The 20,628-nt window shown below is 38.0% G+C and overlaps 1 protein-coding gene across 6 annotated transcripts in view; it reads right to left on the bottom strand.

Annotated features, from left to right (window-relative positions):
* Positions 1-20,628, bottom strand: part of IFT81 (intraflagellar transport 81) — a 170,160-nt gene that overhangs the window by 25,883 nt on the left and 123,649 nt on the right. For all 6 annotated transcript variants that reach the window (XM_033097391.1, XM_033097393.1, XM_033097392.1 and 3 more), the window contains one exon: positions 4,800-4,949. In XM_033097391.1, coding sequence (XP_032953282.1) covers positions 4,800-4,949 — 150 coding nt within the window. The remainder of the gene's footprint in view (positions 1-4,799; positions 4,950-20,628) is intronic.

The raw sequence follows: 20,628 nt of genomic DNA, 5'->3' as shown, positions 1-20,628 counted from the left end.
CTTTGGCATTACCAAATCCTAAGCTGTGCAGACACAGGGTAAAACTCCCAGAAAACAAGTGGAAATCAGCAGATGGGTTACTAATGAGCTAAGCAAAGATGTCCCGTAGTGCTGGGGAGTCCGAGGTAGGAATGCAAGACTTGTCAAAGTGTAGGCGCCTTGGTAAGTGCTCCAGACTATAGCGGAAACTCCTGACGTTAGTCCTTAGGAGTAAGGGCTATAATGTAGGAGGAAAGTCCCTGCCACAAGAATAAGGGCTGCATCTTAGGGGTAAAACTGGGAAAATACCAGCTCAGCCAACGGGGGAGCACAGCAGTGGCACTAGTGTCAGTCCCTTCCTGCCTGACAGGACTCGGCTAACTGGTAACTGGCTCAGGAACTCGCCATCATCCTGACCAAGACTTTCTTAGAGCTGTGCTGCAGGCTGAGGCCTTTCCTACCCATGCTCCTTCTTGTTCCCTCTCTCTTTACAGATTCCCAGACTTGCATTAGAGCCTAAAGGCTTTCCCTGCCTCCTCCTGCTCCCTTCCCTTTATCCTTCACAACTGTTTCCTCCATTAAATCCCTTCTACATCTAATCCTATCTTGGTGTCTGCTTCTTGGAGGCCCCTAAACTGTCATAGGGATGTGCTAACTGGTACAATGTCACTAGCATTTGAGAAGTATGGAGAAATAGTAACTATACGGACTACAGAATTGGAGTGGCTGTTGCTAAGGTCCATTGACAGCTGAAGAGACAAAATGACAGGCTCAAATCCATTAATTAATCATTTAAAGCCAAGTGATAAGGTCAGAGAACCTCCTTAGGAGCTTTCATGAAACCCTCATTTCCTATGTCTAAAGGGAAGAAGGTGCGGAAAACCAGGCATAGGACTTAGTTGTAAGACTGGCAAAACTTGAGAGAAGGCTGACTATATTCCATAGCAAAGCCAGGACTCCGAAGGGAAGAGAAAGGTGCTGAATCCGGGATGCGGATAACCGGATAGACTCACTTGAGCACCTCGAGCCCCCAGATTATCCTGTATCCTTTGGGCAGTGGCAAATGGCGTGCCTTGTTGGTCAGGGGGCTGGATGAAGCAAGATAGCAAGATTGGAAGATTGGGGCCAAGGAGGTCTGGGAAAGAGGCATGTGGATGGACCCATGTGAGTAGACAGACACCAAGTGTCAAGAGCTTTCCATCACATGTTACCAGACACAGCAGAAGAGGCACTAAACAAGCAACTAGTAAAGATGGTCTGTCTAGTAGCTGTCAGCCGGCCTCTGTCACTGGCCACCCAGTGCTTGGATAATGGGCTCGTGAACAGAATGGCTATGTTGGCAAAGATGGAGGCTAAGCACGGGCAAAACAGCATGGGCTCTCCTCACTAATGCCCATCTAGTCGCTGCCGCCGTCACTACCGAATGTCGGACCTGGCAGCAACAGAGACCAATTCTGAGCTCTGGGAATGGAATCAGCCCTTGAGGAAACAAATCATCTACTTCGTGGCAATTTGATAACAGCAGATCCTTTCTGCTCTGAAAAGAACAACATTTCATTCTGACTGGGACTGGCCCATATTCTGGGTAGGGTTTGATTTTCTTTCCCGCAGCGCTTCTGCCTGCACCACTAAGGGCTCAGAGTATCTAGTCTACTGATGTGGAATCCCACATAATATCACTGAGGACGAAGGGACCTACTTTATGGCAAAGGAGGTACAATGGGATTCAGTCACTGTACCACATACCACACCATCCAGAAAGCTAACGGCCTGACAGAAGAGAGGAACAAGTCACGTGAAGGGACAGCTAAGTTGCCAGCTTGGAAATGGTAGCCTGTGAGGATGAATTCTAGTCTTCAGGATGGAGTGTACATCTTAAACCCATGCCCATTAAACGGTGCTGTGTTCCAAACAGAGAATACCTGGGTCTTGAAACCACGAGATGAACATATGAGATTGGACAATTAAGTTCGTGAACTTTGTTGCAACCATGTTGCTAACCTTTTTTGATATCAGAGGAATTATTCATTATGAATTTGTACCAACTGGACAAACAGTTAACCAACATTACTATTTGGAAGTGCTGAAAAGGCTGCATGAAAAAGCTAGACCACCTGAACTTTTCGCCAACAATTCATGGCTTTGCATCACGACAATGCACCAGCTCACATGGCACCGTCTGTGAGAGTTTTCAGCTAGTAAACAAATAACTGTATTGGAATACCCTCCCTGCTCACCTGATCTGGCCCCCAATGAGTTCTTTCTTTACCCAAAGATAAAGGAAACATTGAAAGGAAGACATTTTGATGACATTCAGGACATCAAGGATAATACGACGACAGCTCTGCTGGCCATTCCAGAAAAAGAGTTCCAAAATTGTTTTGAAGGGTGGACTAGGCACTGGCATCAGGCATAGCTTCCCAAGGGGAGGACTTCGAAGGTGACCGTAGTGATATTCAGCAATGAGGTATATAGCATTTTTTCTAGGGTGAGTTTGCAAACGTAACTGTCAGGCCCGAGGATTCCCACGTATCCACTTAGGGAATTACACTTCCCTTCTCAACAACTTTAGGCTCTGTGGGTATAGATCTTCTGGTTTCCAGAGTGGGCATGCTTCCACCAGAAGGCATATGAAGAGGCACTCTAAACTAAATGCTCTGTCTACCATCTTGTCACTTGGGCTCCTCATGCCAGTGGACCAGCAGGCAAAGAAAAGAGCTATTATACTGGCAAGACGTTATGAGGCTATATAAATGCTGTTATATACCCGGGGGCAGATAGGAACATGTCTGATGCTGAGGTGAGCCATTACGGCATATCTTGGTACTCCCAGGCCCCGCTTTAACAGTAAATGAATAAGTATAGCACCCACAGCCTGACAAGGGCATGGTTACTAGAGTCTCGTACCTCTTACGGAAGAGGCACTGAGTCACCCTACGGAGTGAGCCATCTAGAGCAGTGGAAGTGCTAGCCAAAGGTGAGGGAAATCACGAGTGGATTGTAGAGGAAGGAGATGTTGAGTATCAATTATGTCCTTGGGACCAAAAGTAGCAATGAGTTTTAATTTGTCCCAGAACCCTCCTCCTATAATTTTTCCTAGAAATTGTGACAAATCAGAGTCCTGTAGAAGCTATACCTGGATGAAGTGAATTTAACGTGAGAAACAAGTAGATTTCAGCAGGTCAAGGGGTGGGTGGATTGTAGTGGATGTTGTTGGTGCCCTACTCAGACCTCATCTGCAAGCTGCTATGAGTGTTGACTGCTCCTGGCTCATGGTTGCCCCCTTCTCCAGAGAATGCCCTTAGCCTTAGGGGAGCTGCCTCATCTAGGTGGCTGCACCCTGCCATAGCCAATGATTGATTAATATGGGAGTACCCTTGCCTCAAGGTGGAATCAGCTCTGTGATGCCATTTGTCCTCCAAAGTTCCTCATTGGATCAAAATGAAGCTGTCTATAGTTGGGACTATGTCGTTGCTTGGTTTTTTTCTGCTGCCCCATCTGTTTCCCTCACTCTCTTTCTTCTGATGGCACTCCCTCCCTCAATAAAGCACTTGTACAAAGTATTCCTTCTTAAGCTCTGCTTCTGGAAACCAACTTAATAAATAAAAGCAAAAAGTGATGGAACTAAAAGGAGATGCAGACAAAGCATGACCATAGTTAGAGATTTAAACACATCTCTATCAATAACTGATGGAACAAGTAGACGAAAATATCAATAGAAATATGGAAGATTTGAATGTTATGGTTAACACACTTGACTGAATTGACATATACAGAACACCATTCCCAACCACTGCAGAATACAGAGTCTTCCAACTGCACATGGAACAATTACCAAAACAGAACATATTCTGGGCCATAATGCAACACTCAACAAATTTCAAAGGACTAAAATCAGAGTATGTTCTCTGGTTATAGTGGAAAAATTACCTAGAAATCAGTAACAGCAAGGTAACTTGAAAACCCCCAAATGTTTGGTTTTAAGCAATAACCCATAGGTCAAAGAAATCACAATGGAAATTAGAACATATTTTGAAGTGAACAATAATGCAATTACTACATATCAATTTTAAAAGTGCTGTTAGACTCTGTATTTGATGCACAATAAATTTTCAATCTTAAGTTCCCTACAAACAAACAATATCCAACCACATTAGACAGAAAAGTTCATATTGCCAGCTAACTACAACTGGTTGAAACTTCATTTACCTCTATCAGATTATTGTTAGTTGGTAAACAAACATCCTGATGAAATAATTTCCCCATTGGAGAAAGAAATAAAGAAAGTCAAACCAAGAAAACTCAGACAAACTGGCACCCACAATGAAAACAGCTTTGCTGTTCAAGGGATTACTTTGGTTTTAACTATTCTATGACAACCTAGGCACAAACAAATATGGAACAAGCCTGCAGACAAACTTCCATATAGAACAACTTCCAGAACCTTCCCTGGATATTTCTTTCCAAAGCTCCATGGAAGTGATGGCTTAGAAATTTCTGTCCAGCAGGCCATGATAAATACATATTTTATACTCAATCCTTGGTATGATAATTTTGCTCATATTAACTAGCTACTCAAAAGAAAAAACTACTTAGAATTCAACTTTTAATTCCACCAAAGTCAGCATGCATAAAAAAGTTAGTGCTTACTGCTACATTAAAAATAAATGAATCAGTTCATATGACATCTCTAATTAATCAGAAAAAATTAATAATTTCATGGTTTTTTTCCAGCAGAAACAATGACTTCATTATAAGGCTATAACCCATAAACCTCCTGGCATTTGGACTTTTGGTACCCAAAGATAATACTGTATTACCAGTTGATGTTGAATGTTCTCATGATGTTGCTTAAGCAGTTCTTCTGTCCTCTGCAAGATACCAAACTCAGCTTTAAATTCAGCTATTATCTGATGCTTCTTTTTGAAAACTGTACTCTTGCTTCGAAGTTTACTGACATATCGTTTGAACTGTAAAAGAATACAAAATGTAGTCTAATGAGTAGAAATGTAGTTGCTAAATATCTTGTATTATCTCGATATATTAGAACATTTTTCTTTTCAATTGTCTAACACATGTGAGGTCTGACTTTGGGTGGTGAACACAACAATGCAATATACAGATGATGTATTATAGAATTTTACCCTTGAAACTTATGTAACTTTATAAACCAATGTCACCCCAATAAATTTAATAAAAATTTTTTTTAATTAGAAAAAAACATAAGAAAATAAAACTTGGAAAGACTAATTGCTCAATTAAAATACTTTGTGTATGTTTTCATTTTTTGGACCTCTTTAAATATTGTAAATCCTTTTGTAAAAGCTATTCCTTTATTGCTTCACAAATAAATATTAGGAAAACAAACTCAATCCACCAAAAGTAAAAAGGTTTAAAAAAGAAGAAAAAGAGGAAGAACAATCTGGTTGCAGTCTTAATCACGGTATCTCTTATGTACTGTACTATTTTGGTAGCGTTGGATCTACTGGGATTAATAGCGCCGACCAGAAGTCAATACTTATAGCCACTATTTATCATTTAAGAAATGTACTGTGACTATATACTCTAAGCAGCATGTGAGATTGGGGTGAAACTCATCCCAAATGTTAAAAAGCTAAGAATATTCCAAGTTACTGGGAACTCATAGTTGCTTAATTCAGCTATTTATCTACTAATGATATTAAAGTTATAATTGCTCTATTGAAATGGAAAGACCCCATTATTAAGTAAAACCAAGCAGAGTTTGAAAAAGCAAATAAAATAAATAAAGGAATTCATTTGATAAGTACTATTTATTAACTATTTGGTACTAGGCCCTGTGCCAGACACTGAGAGCACAACCCCAGACAAGATACTCACAGGTCCTGCCCTCATCAAGCTTAAGGAATAGTGGGTAACCGGTATTTACAACCATCGCGAACATTATGAAGAAGTAAAGGGGCCCTGAGAATAAATAACAGGAGTTTAACATGGGTTGGGATGAAGGTAGGAAAGGTGGGGTTGGGATTTAGGGGAGGTGGGTTATGGCAATCTTCTCAAAATAATTATATTTCAACCAAGACTACAGATGTAGGAGTATGTTAGAGGAAAGAGAAAGAGGCAGGGAAGAGCATTCCAGGTAAAAAAAACAGCAGGGGTAAAGGTCGTGAGGCTCTGGCTCAATATGAAAAGCAAATGCCAGAAGCAAATGTGAGAAATTTCTGGTATTTCTGAAACAGAACATAATACTTAAAAAAATCACTTCCTCTTATGTAACATTAGTACTAATGATTTTCAGATATTGTTTACTATATAAGTTTTACTGCTCTAACCATCCTTTTATTAACTACATTATAAAGAAAATGTCCATAGTAAGAATCCGGCCTATTAGGTTTAAACACATCACTTGAAAACAAAAGCTTCCATATTACCCCATATTACCTAATATGCGATAATTCTTTGCCAATCTTAGCCTTTTTAATGCCCAGTCCTTTTAAAGGCTAATTTTTTTTTGGGGGGGGTATTATAAATAGTTTTATAAATAATAAAAGTAATGAATATATTTCTGAAATTTTAGAAAAAAGGAAAAATTCCCTCAAAGCCACTATCCCAATGGAAGCTCTATTGCCATGTTGGTTTGTTTTTGTTTGTTTGTTTTTTCAGCTACAGCCTTGATCACATTTATTCTTCACCTTGGTCGCCCTGGTCTCAACTGAGATTGGAGTTTGACACTGGGGGAGATTTCCTCTTGTTGACCTTGACTGGAGAGGACTTCGCCCCAGGCTTCTTGGCCTGGACTGTGTTCTCTCTCATCCTGGGCGATGAAGACTCCATCATATCCTCACTGGAAGGTTCTTCCTGCCTGGGGTCACTGTAAGTGTCCTCACTCTCCAGGTCTTCCCGGCTGTGAGGCCTGGACTGACATCCTGGCCAACTAACTCCCTTGGGCTTATCGATCTGCTCAAGTCTGGAAGTGAAGATTCCGATTTAACTGGCTTTTCTTCTTACTCAGCTTGCCCTTTTTGACTTTTTTCTTCAGCTTTGCCTCTCTTCCAAGTCCTCCTCCTCGTCTGTCTCTTTTTCCTTTTTCTTCTTGAAAACCTTGCTGCCCTGGGACTTCCCGTGTGGGGCTCTCAGAGCGCCAGATGGTGATGGGAGCTGCCGAGTCCGGGCACCCGTGACTGTGCCGTTGCCTATGCCTGCGTCGGTGGGTGTGGTGCCCCACCTGAATTGGGATGGGAGGCTTGCTCTCTTCCTCCTCTTCCTCTTCCTCCTCCTCACCTTTCTCTTCACTTAGGTCAACTGCCCCCGACTTATGGTGGGTGGGGGGGTGGGTCACTGCCTATTCCTTTGGCACCAACCATACCAGAACCGCTCCACATACTCTACCCCTGGGATGAGATCAAAGCAAGGGGTCTGGATGATGTTGAAACAGGTTGAGCCCACCTCTCGGGAGTAGGTTGGGCCTACATCTCAGGAGCCACTGCTGTCTGTCTTCTCTACACACTCCTTCCCCCTAGAATCCCAGTTGCGGTGCAGGCAGATACAGGTTGTGGTGGCCACAGCCAGAGGCGAGGGGGTGGGCGATGTGCCTGGTGCACTGCTTGTGTTTCCAGCAGCCCCCGTCAACGTCCTTGGATTCACCTTCAGAGGAGAAGGCAGATGCCACAGTGCTGGACGCCAAGCGCTGGGTAACCTGTTTATATCCCTGCGGCTCTCACCCAGACGTTGGCACTGCCCTCAGTCTTTTTCTTTGTCCACTTTTCAACTGTCCTTGTCGTCCCGACCCACGTTGCTCTCAGCCCCGTCCGTCCTCTCTACAAGACTCTTCCTCGCAGAGGTCTGACCCTGAACCGCAGCTTGGCCAAGCCAACAGTGAACGCTAATCTCAGCCCTTCGCCCCCTCCGTCTCGTCCTCCTGCTTGCCCAGCCCTTTCACCACCTCCCCCGCCAGGTACTTTTTTGTTTTTTAATTTTAAGGTTAAATCTCTGGTCAGTAATTCTAAATTTGTAAGGTAGTAAAATAGAAAATATAACATTTCTAAAATATAGGTATTTTATTTTCTTAAAGACTTGATTCATTCCTGAGTATACACAGAATATCCTTAAAAATAGTTAAGATTAAAAATTCTTCACATAAAAATAACCTTCTAATTCCTAGTTTAGACATCATTTTAAACTTGACTTATACTTTGAAAGAAATAAAGAACTCATTGTGTTTTAAATGAAGTTCAAAATATTTTTCCATCCATAATGAAGTTAGTTTTAATATTAAGGAATCCCGCCCCCACACTGTAAATTATCAATGGCTGGATTACAGTAACGGTTTTAAAAATTTTTGTCATACCAATGTACCTAGAGCCTAATAACTTGAAAATTTTCCTTTTAAAGAATAAATGTGTAAGCCTGACAATAACCACAGACTTAGAATCCCTAGAGTAACTATATGTTCTATTAAAAGTGTCCTGGGCAAAATGCCCAGAATGAAATCAACACTGTTCATCTGCTGTCCTCTGTATTATCTAGGCTAATTTTCTCCTTTTCCATCTTGCATGCTCCAGAACTATTTTTAAAAGCTAAAAGCTATAAATGTTTTTGGTGAAAGAACAAAACCCACCAATTACTCAATGTGCTTTATGCTGATTGGTTATGACTTGACATTCATTGGACAAACTACCTAAGGGAAGGGTAGTTGGGGTCAGATTAATGAAGTTCCATACAATTAAGCAACAGGTGGCCATCAAAGCACTAGAAGGGCTCTACTATTATACCCCAAATGATATGGAGGAAAGAAAACACATTACCAATGTGTTTCTTCCATTGGAAGTTTCTTCAGTTAAAAAAACAGACAACAGGCCCAAAAGGAGTCCCTTATGCTCAGCCCCACTCACCAAACTAAGACTTAATACCTAACTTAATTATAGTTTCAGCCTCTCCCAGGAATGGAATCCTAAACCAGTCAATCAGGAATTACCTGGTCAGCACTAATAAGGTAATATGCTAGATCCCTGACATCCCCTGAAGGAAGGTGACCTTGCCACAAACAATCCGCTTTTTGCTAGTATAACTTCCTCGTCTGTTCCCTTCTGCCTATAAAAGTCTTCCATTTTGTAAAGCTCCTCGAGCTCCTCTCTATCTGCTAAATGGGATGCTGCCTGATTCATGAATTGCTGAATAAAGGCAATAACATTTTAAAAATATACTCAGTTGAACTTTGTTTGTTAACACTTCTAACTATAATTTGGATTTAGATTACTTCTGAATTTTCAAGTTATAAAAAATAAAACCATGAGAAACATATTGAAGATAAATCTTCAGACATGTTTGCTTAATCATTTCTATCGGACATATTTCCAGAAATGGTCAAAAGGAAACAGGGTTTTGATACATCCTGAGAAAATGCCCTTCAAAGATGATTTATAGTACTTTCTATAATTGTCAATTTTATAAATAGTATCTCACTTTTTATATGTATTTCTTTATGAAGGAACTTCACTTTTTCATCATGTTCATTGTGCATATGTGGGGATTTCTTTTTGTAATGACGTGCCTGTCTTTGGCTCACTTTTTTATTTAAGCCTTTGATGTTTTCCTGTGGATCTATAACAGCAACTCTCTAACTTTTTGGTCTCAGGAGTCCTTTATATACTTTAAAAATTATTGAAGATATCAAAGGGACTTTATTTATGAAGATTTGCCGGCATGGCAAATTTGAGGGAAAAGAATTAAATTTTCAATTAACAGACCCCTTACAGCATAACATATAAAAATCAATTTCAATTGGATTATAGATTTAAATATGAAAGACAAAACTAAAAATATTTTAGAATATAGGAAAATATCACTATGATTTTGAGATAGGAAAAGATTTCTTAAACAAGACACACAAAAAAAGTATACACTGAAAACAGATTGATAAAAACTTTGCTAAAATTAAGGACTTTGGTGCATCAAAATATATATTAAGGGATTAAGAATATAAGTCACAAGTTGGGAGAACATAGTTACAATACAGTAAGGATTTGTATCCAAAATATATAAATTAAACCTACAAATCAATGAGAGAAAAGCAGATAATCTAATAGAAAAATGGATAAAATACTTGAATAGGCACTTCATAGAAAAGAAAGCCCAAAATGGCCAATAAACATATTAAAAATGTTCAACCTCATTAGTAATCAAATTAGTAATAGAAATTAATACCACAATAAGATACCATTTTAATAGCCACCCAATCAGCAAAAAGAAAAAGTTCTTCAATGCTAATTGTTGGTAAAGATGCGGAGGAAGTGGAACGCCTATACACCCCTGGGAGTGGGGGATATAGAATTTAGAACAATAGATTGGAAAACAATATGGCATATATACTAAAGTTGACACTGTGCTCACCCTATGCCCACCAAATCCACTCCTAGGAATAGCAAGGCTTTTCAAACTTATCTATAGTGTTGGGCCAGTTTTTTAAAATTTCTAATTATTTGTGAACTGGATACTTCATAAGATAATAAAAATGTTTAGATAATATCAAATAACTATAAATGTTTCTAAATGCTTCCTCTCAACTTAAATGGTTGTGGATTAGTAACTAACAGTTTGTGGACTAGAACTGGTCTTCAGACCACACATTGAGTAGCACTACTCCAGAGCAGAGCTTCCTAAATGGGGTATATCCAGTATACTCATGTAGCACAAATATTATATGTGTGCCAAGATATTAATCCACTCAGACTTCGCAGCAGCATATGGGCAAGATATTATAAAGCACTCTCAAACCGGTCATGCTCAGCTATAAGCAGCCTTGTCCTTTTACCTCAGTATGCTAAGCAATGATCATTTTCTGTATGTGTCACATGCAAAAATAGTTAGGAAACACTGCCCTGGAAAAAGTCTTGTTCATGGTCAGTGGGAGACATACATAAGAGTGCTGATAGAAAACTGCAATAGCAAAAAACTAGAAAACAAGCCACAACAAATTACTGTATATTCACACGTATATTCATATGTTATAGTATATAGAATATATAGAGAGTATGCTTCCATTAGTATTGCTTAGGAAAACTAAATAATATATTGTGTAGGGATACAAGGGTGTCGTCAAACAGTAAATAAAAGAGAAATTGGATGGAATAGGGGAGAGGCACACAGAGAATCTCAAAGTTTCTTTTTTAAAGCTGAGTGATAAATATATATATTTTCATGACCTTATTATTCTTTACTCTTTACATATAATACACACACAAACACATTTATAAACACAATTTCACCTACACTTAACATAACACAATTTAAAAAATCAAACACTTAAAAAATAAATAAACATTAAAGAGTCAATCTATAAGGTCCCAATTCTAACCAATGAGTCCCAGGAAAAGCAAACAGAAACAAACAAACAAAAAAGTAGAAACAATACAAGAAAATTCCCAGAACTAAAGGACATAAGATTCTAAATTAAAAGGGCCAGTGAAATGCCCAGCTCAATGAAAGAAAAAAGTTATACTTAACTACATAATCTTAAAAATTTAGAAAACCAGAAGTAAAGAGAGGATCCCAAAATTTCCAGAAGAAGTAAAATAACAATAATAATAAGAGTGCACATCAAAGGACTGGGATTCAGAACAGCCTCAGACAGCAAAAATGAATATTAGAAGACAAGAGAACACCTTCAAAATTCTCAGGGAGAAAGATTTTCAACCAGAATTTATTATCTAGTCAAACTATCAATCATGTATGAGAATGGAGTAAAGACAGTTTCAAACAAGCAAGATTCTCAAAAATTTATCTTCCAAGTATCCCTTTTAAAGAACATTCTCTGTTACAACAAGGAATTAACCAAAAAAACAGAAGACTTGGGATGTAGAAAGTAGGGGGTCCAAAACAGGAGAGTAGGAAGAGAAATTCCCAGGATAATGACTGTGAAGCCCCAGATTACAGCTGTATAGCAAGCCTAGAAATTTACCTCCTCAGCCTGGAACTGAAGGATGAGAAGGGATCCAGGAAGAATGAATCCAAGGCTTAAAAAATGTAATTAACAGATTACTGCGTATGACCATATGCTACACTAAGAGAAATGGCACAGTTTTCTGGAGCTGAGTGAGTGATAGATACATAAAACACTAACCAAACAAAAATAAAAAAGTAAGGTTACAGTATTAATTTAGGGAAAAAAACTAAAGTATGAGAAAGGATATATAATCATAGTATACTACGTGGCTCAGCTATATACAATATGTTTATACGGAAGGTGCCAAAAAAATGTATACACATTTTAAGAAAGGAAAAAACTGTATTAATTGTAATACTCAATATATACCAATAACACAAGATGAATACAAGTCACGTTTGAGTTCTGCAATTACAAGAGGTGCTCAAAGTGGTTACCATCAGCGTCCAGACACTTCTTATTACGGTGAACTACTGTTTGAGCATAGATAGCGTCTCTTAAAACGTGTATACATTTTTTTGGCACCCCTGGTACAATCACCATAATTAACATACTAAATAATGATTTAACAAAAAACTATAATTATATTGGGAGGCTATAGAAAAATGGAAGGATGGGTTTAGAGTGCAGATGGGGAATAGGAGTAAAGGGCTAAATTCTCATTACCTATGGAAGTATGTCTAAAATTGAAAGAAAAAAAAAACCAACAAGAAATTTTGGCATAAACATGTTATTTAGAAACATAGAGGTAAATTCTAGAAGAAACACCTTAAAGCATTAGGAGTAGTTGCCTCTAGGAAGCATGAACTTGGAAGTATGGAAAGGACCATTACTTTCATTATGCGCTTTATAGTACTGTTTTATTTCTTAAACTACTTATTTGTATGAATCAAAGAAACTGTAATTAAATTAAAAGAACAACTCAAAAAGCCCATCACCAACGAAACCTAACAGCTGACAGATTTCATTTTGAATAGACTTTAAGTATTAAAAATTAAATGTACTCATAATTCTGTGTTGCATAACTTCTATGAACAAAAATTCACCAATAATTTCATTTAGAACTTAGTCACTAAAGGTCCTAGGAGCAATATAACAGTCACAGAGACAGTTCAGAAACTTATTAAGAGCATGGGCTTTGCAGTCTGAGAAACACAATTTCAAATCGTGGCTCCCCCACTTAAAGTGACATTGGGCAAGTTACTTCTTTTTCGTCTTTACATATCAATTGTTTCAACTGAAAGAAAAAAGGAGATAACAATACTTGGAGTGATATGAAACTGTATGTAACACAATTAGCACAATTCCTAGTGTAACAGAAGCTATCATTGTAACAATTATGCCAATAATGGTTTAATAAAACGAAACAAAATTTTGACCTAAGTGTCTGCAATTATTAACAATCATAATTGCTACTGTTTAGTAGCCAATTCTTGAATATCCTTTATTACTGTGTAAAGGGTTCTTATAACCTTTGAGAATCAAAACATGTGTTAAACATTATACAATGAATATTTGCCTATAATAAAACTAGATAGTTTTTAAATAAGACCTAAAAATGTACTAAAATTCTATAAAAATTGAATAACGGATAATGATTAATAATGTCTGCCATTCTGTTTGAATACAGTTAAAGAGTACCTAGAAAATGAGATAATCACCATTCTTTCTATGTACTAAAGAATGTCAAGTAATTCAAATAAACAGAAAAGTAAAGATCTAGGTATGATGAATATTCTTTAGAACTAAAATAGAATAATCCCTACTGCAAGCAACTACACACAAGTCTACACACTCTGAGTACAACTATGTGAAAATTTTGTATACATGTCTATAAACCAAGATTAGGAGAGAATTAAGAAATTAAAACAGCTGTTGTGTTGGGCAGGTAGAGTTATGAGTGAATTATCTGAGATTTATTTCTTAAGTATTTAAAAAATTTAAAAATATTGTTGAAGGAACTCTGGAATAGGAAATATGTAATGAATGCTTGGAACATGAAGGGGAAAGCTTTCTGTAGTGCACTACGGCAGGTCAATTAAGTAAATATGTCATTAAAATGACCTGCGAAGCCTGTCACTGTACAGGAAGGCCCATGATAGCAGCCGTTACTAATCATGTGGACCAATATACCTTTGTAATCTAACTTTGTCATTTATGAAAGAGCAGCCATCATTTTAGATGCTGAGATCAGTAAGATTAATGCTTTCTAGTGCTAGCTTCTGGCTTTGGGACCAGTTTTACAGACACAGCTCCTTTGTGATCAAAAGGGAATGTGACAGATGTTCTTTCTCCTCTTGTCCACTTAATATGTTTTCGAACCTTTAATAGAAATGATCAAAATCTAGGCTAGCTTTTTAAATGGACAAGGCAGCTTTTTTCCCTAAGTATGTAACCATTTCCAAATGCTTTCAAAGCTTATCTGGAACTCAAAAGTATTATTGGATTCCAGATATCATTCTGGATATTTATGTGGGAACAGGAATCTCTGCTCCTGCTGCAAATTTTCCACCTCAATACCTGGCGTGAAAATATTTCCACAGTAATCAGCTGTGAGGACTTTACAAGACAACACTATAATAAGGACTTCATATTGTCAAGAACCACAAAGAGCTATTTTTCTCTTTCAAAAGCACTATTCCCCTTTTACAGAGAAGGAAACCTATAGAGAAATTAATACAACTCATCCAAAGTTCAGCAAGTTAGAAAAACTGAGCTAGAATGAGTACTTTTATCCTATTAGTCCAACATCCATGCTCTTTTCCATTTCTTAATTAAATCACATCTTTGTCAGTGATTTCATCAAAATATTTTAAAGCATAGAAACCCACAAAAATAGGCCCCCAAGAATTAGGTATGAGATGACATAACACCAACTATTCAAGAGTAGCATAAAAACACCCAATGGCCACATTTTTTTCTGCCCACTTGTCAGTGTCTTGTATTCTGTCTGAATTTAGACTTGCAGAAAACCTGAAAAGGCTATCGTTGCACGTCACACTTCATGTCATAAATCATTTGGACTCCCTGAAGTCTGGTCTTAGAATTGCTATTTGTTTTAAGGCAAGAAAAATATTTCAAAGCAACCCTTGTTTTCTGCTAAAATGATAGTCGTTTCAAATCACCCATCGTAACTAGTACCACATAGCTAAACACACATACAAATACAATTCTAACCTTTTCCAACCTGTTAGTATTACATTTTTACTTTAAATTAGGAAATATCACCAAGCCAAGCATAAACAATGTAATTACCTACATAAGGTAGTGGATAGTTAACTAATTCTCTTGAGAGAGCCTATGATAAGCAATGTTATATGCTGGTAGAAAACTGGTTTAATAGAAACTTGCGCACAGGAACATCCACCTGTGAGAAACAGTTAATCATACCATCCAAGGTCTCTGTGCTTCTATTATAAATCAAGTCACCACCACACAACTGTTCCTATATCTCTAATGGGTTTTCCAACTGCTGTCCAAGCAGTTCACTCTTAAAAACAAATTCCTGTGAGAAGTTTGCAAATTTTGAGTTAAAATGGTGGCATTACCTAGATGGCATACATAATACCCTGCTTCTATTACAGTGAATTGAGCCAAAGCTGTTTGATTGTTTTGTTCCATCTCCTGGGAAATTTTAGGGGACTTAGGTCCTGCTATGAACTCTTAAGAGGGTAATATGATCTGAAAAGTTCTAAAAATATCACAGGTTTTCCTAGGCTCACTGAGAAGGGTGGATGATTCAATTACCAGTGTCAAAATTTGATTCCTAAGTTTTTGGGATCTGACAACTGCAGTAAATCTTGCCAGGATTCCCTTATTTTCATTGTGTTTGTCTTTGAAGTATTTAAAGAAGATTTCATAATCTTTGCGATTTAGCACTAGGATTTCTGTCAGTAGCTGTAGGATGAATTGGTCGGGCCTTTCTTAAGCTGCTCATAAATATTATTTGACCAAGCCCATTTTTTTAAGTAGCCATTAACTGCAAAACAGCTGATCTTCTTGTAATGGTTAGGAGAGAAAATATAATGGACTCAACACCCATGCACCATAAACCTGGAGTGACCTTGCAATGCATAAAGTGCCAATGGAACTTTAACCACAGGTTCACCTGTTGCTATCACGTTCAGACCCAGAAGGCACGCATTCATCTGAATGACAGTTCTGGGAAGGGTACTAGCACTGCACCACTGGGGCTGATTTTTTGTTTGCTTCTCAAATAATTAAAGCAGAGATTCGGAGATATCAAGGTGACTAAGATGGTAGAGGTCAGCAGTTATGTGGCACTACTACAAGCAGCATAGGCTCTGTCTTTGCTCTTCCATTAAGTGAAACAAAGTCATCCAGCTCAGACTGCTGCCTATGAAAGGGGAAAAAAATCATACCAAAGAAATTGACTGGAGGCTACCATATTACATGGGAAATTTAGGTTTGTGGCCAAGTTTTTAGAAATTACTTTATCTATACAATGAAATAAACAACTATGGTAAGAATGAAGAGTTACCTATAAATAATTTTTCTTATTAACTGAAGTGTCAAAATATTTTTAATATCGTTTCCCCAAAAAGAAGACCTAACCGGAAAATAAGTCCTAGCATGATTTTTCAGGATGACATCCCCTGAACATGAGCCCTAATGTGTCTTTTGGAGCAAAAATTAATGTAAGACCCGGTCTTATTTTCAGGGAAACACGGTAGTATCACTTTTCTAATGAAAAAAAATGTATCTACATTAGACTATACATTTTCGTTCGGGTTTTCTATACATTTACCGAGTGCCTATTACAGGCCAGCTCTAAGTAAATGGTGGCGAACATAAGACCTACCTGTCATCATGGAGCCTATTGGTTTCTCAGGGGAGGCAGAAATTGGACAAGTGATCTTAAGTGTGCTATATGTTACAATACACATGAACAGAGTGCTATGGGAATACGTTTCAGGGTTGTGGGGTGTGAGCTAGGAAAACAGTAATAGGCTGTGCTTCCTGGAAGAGATGTTACTTAAGCTCTTTCTGTTATCTTAAAAAAATCCTACTGTTCACAGCAACCTTTTATTGATAACTCAGCATCACAATTATGACCATTAACTATTCACAAGAGTCAGCATCTAGTCATACTCATGGCTATGCTTTGTAACAGTGAAAAGATACAGAGCAACACCTGCCAAGGAACAAGGGCACATGGGGTGAAGTTTGGAGGAAACCAGGGCAAGCTTCCAGGAGTCTTCCACTTAATTCCTCCAGCAATGAGTCGTAACAATACCTGTGAAATGTTGCCACCCAAGGAAGCGCATTAGAGACACAGTGCCCAGCGTTTTTACTGGATGCGGGTCACGGAGGCATACTCTGTGAAGCCTATACCAAAATTCCAGACTCCCAGAAGGAAAGCAGGCATTCAACATAAACCACACTCCCTGTACAGTGAGCCATTCTTATCAGGGAATGGTGGGCATCCTTGTAAAATCCAAGATCTCAGATGCCAGCCAAGGGCCAACCTGGCAAACAAGCTTTTCTAAGAATAGCAGTTTCAGCCCTGCTAATGTTAACTCTTTCCTGCACACCATCCTTTCCATAATCCTTTTGATATTTAAATGCAATTCTATTATACCTTTCTTTCGTTTTTTTGTTGTTGTTGTTGTTCTCAGTTAATACATAATCAACTCTTTTTATGAAAGTTTCCAGACTTTTCATCCATTTTGGTCACCGTCAACTGGACTTTGTGCCTCTTAAAACATGAAGCCAAAAATGTAAAATAATATCCCAGGCATAATTTCATGATAAATAGGGTATTACATTTTTAACAATGTAACATGGAGTATAATATTTTATTTTTTTAAAGCTGCATTACTAATGAATGATATGTTGAGTTGGCAGACAAAACCTGAATTCTACAACATTATACTTATTAATATAATCCCATTAATGGCATTTTGTTTGTTTAAGCACAAGGCTCCTACCTACCAAGATAATTTTGAATCGTAATTCTATCATCTGTCTCAGGCCGACTGTTCCTTCTAGCTTCCTGTCCTGTGCAAATGATTAAGGGTCCTGGAGCCAGACTACCTCAACTCAAATCACAGTCCTACTTACTAACAAGATCTTGGGTCAGTTAGCACAAATCCTCTGTGTGCCTCAGTCCCCTTATCTACAAAAGCTAGAAATAATAATCCTATCTATTTCATAGAGTTGTTTAAGGAAATAAATGAGATAATGGATATAATAAGCTTAGTATGGTTTCTGGCACATTATAATTGCATGATAAACATCAATTATTATTATTAATCTAAATTACTGATAAGACTAATAAACAGGTCAGGATCAAAGACCAAGCTCCATAGCATTTTTTGGGTGACTTCATTCTGAGATACAGCAATCAAAGTTCTTTGAGAATATCATTTCAACCAGATTTATGCTTAATTATTTTATACTTAAATCAATGTAGATATAAAACAGTCAGATAGTCATTATTATCAAGTTGTATTTATGTTGAGATTGTGGCATCTAAACTTAACCTTTTTATCACCTACCTGGTGTGAAGAGAAATAAATCAAGACAGATTAGACTGGCAAGAAAATCTCTATCACTGAGAAGGTAATTTCAACTACTCAAAAAATTTCTCCCTATGTCAGAAGTCTGGCAGAATAAGATACACATGTTCCTGTACTTGCTCCTATGTATGGCCTTAAGCAAGGCACAATGAAAATAAAACGTTAAAATGATAGATAACTAAAGTATAATGAAAAAAAGAAGCATCTTTAGACATTTCATCTTTCATTAATAAGAAAAACCAAGGGAATGCTAATGAAAAGTCTATGAAGAACAAATGCCTACAATACTTGTCTTCTGCAACCAGAAGAGCTCAAATTCTTAGCCAAATGTAACTTTAACGGTGGTGGGAAGCATCAAAATGCATACTTTAACACTGAACTTCAAAAACTACTAACTGACCTCTAAAAAGAAAATGACAAAGGAATAAAAATCATTATAAGCGTCAGTATCATTACATTTATCCTTATTAACACAGTCACATTCCTAAATTTTCCCAGGAAAAGATTAATCAAGCAACTACATGTGGATAACCAAGGAACGAAGGTTTCCATCCAAACAAATGACCATCACGGTTTCTAGCGAGCTAACACTTTCGGTTAATGACTTGTCTGCAACGCAGTCCTGTTTGGAGTCAAGTCTGAATCTTGAAATGAACTCATTCTAACAGCGCCCTGGAAAGCAGCATAATGTTCTCTCACGCGCACAGCTGCAGAGGCCCTGAGATCAGGGTTCAAATCCTTGCTCTGCAACTCACCGTGTGACTTTGGGAAGTCACTTGAATTCCCCTACGCCTGTTTCCTCAATTATAAAAGGAAGTTAGGATCTACCTCATAGGCTTTTTGAGGGGATTAATTAGAATATATTGTATGTGTGTTTTATTGTGGTTAAATATACAGAATATAAAGCTTACCATTTTCACCATTTGTAAGCGTATAGTTCCGTGGCATTGAGTGCATTCACACTGTTGCATTAATACAAACATCACCAATGATGTGTTTTTAAAGTGCTCAAGACTGAGCACACAGGAACTGCTCAGTGAATGGCAGCTAAAATAATTCATTAGTGCTATCTTCTCAAACCATCTCAAATCTATGTAAATTATTTATCCCTCAACAGAAACTATTTCATACCGTGTTTCCCGAAAAATAAGACCTACAAGGAAAATAAGCCCTAGCATGATTTTTCAGGATGACATCCCCTGAACATAAGCCCTAATGTGTTTTTTGGAGCAAAAATTAATATAAGACCTGGTTTTATTTTCGGGAAAACATGGTATTTCTTTCTATAGAACTGCTCCCCAATCTGGGAAATAACTAATTTCAATTTTTAAGCTATAAACTACATTCCTATCTTTCAAATTCTTCATTCAAGTGAATGACAAAAATATAAAAATGTTAAGAGCTAACACTTACTGAGCACCTGTATGTGCCTGGTACTATTCTAGGCACTTTACATGCATTCACTCATTTAATCTGCACAATACTAATTCCAGGAGGTATAAATATATACTAGCAGCAGTCACATTTCACAGCTGAGTACAAAGAGGTTAAGGAATCTGCCCAAGGTCATCAAGCTGGTAAACTGACAAAGCCAGGACATGCCCTCAAACCACCGAGTTCTGGAGCCCATGCACTTCACCATTCCACACCCTGCCTCTCACACAGGCAGTAACATGCAACCCAGAGGAATGGTTGTTTTCAGGCGTCAGATGTTATATGTTGACGGAGCCTTTGAGTTCTCGGAAGCTGTGACATCCACTATTTCGTGTGTCCTTCCTAACGACAACAAAGAGCGATCACCCCCATTTTACAAATGGGGAAGTGATTTGCTCCAGGTCAGCCGGAACATGTGAGAGAGAACTGCATCCGGCTGGGCCCTGAGCTTCACCCAGTTGTAAAATGGAAATAACATCTCTTACAAGAAGTAAAGGAGTATACGTTTGCAAAATATCTAGCACAGAGCATTGTATGAAAAGTGCTCAATCAACGTTAGCCCCACCTCGTTCTCCTATTTGTGACTCCTGGCATAGAATTCTTTCCAAACCTCATGCTACTACATCCCAATACCCTGTCACCAACTGTGTTGACAGATGGGTGGCAAAGAACTGTTTTTTGGTGATTACCATGTGGTTTTAAATGAAACCTCAGTAACGTCCAGCTATATTATATAATTATAACCAACTTCCT

This window comes from Rhinolophus ferrumequinum, chromosome 25 (genome assembly GCF_004115265.2).
Source record: "Rhinolophus ferrumequinum isolate MPI-CBG mRhiFer1 chromosome 25, mRhiFer1_v1.p, whole genome shotgun sequence".
Lineage (NCBI taxonomy): Eukaryota > Metazoa > Chordata > Mammalia > Chiroptera > Rhinolophidae > Rhinolophus > Rhinolophus ferrumequinum.
This window is presented reverse-complemented; position numbering and strand designations above follow the sequence as displayed.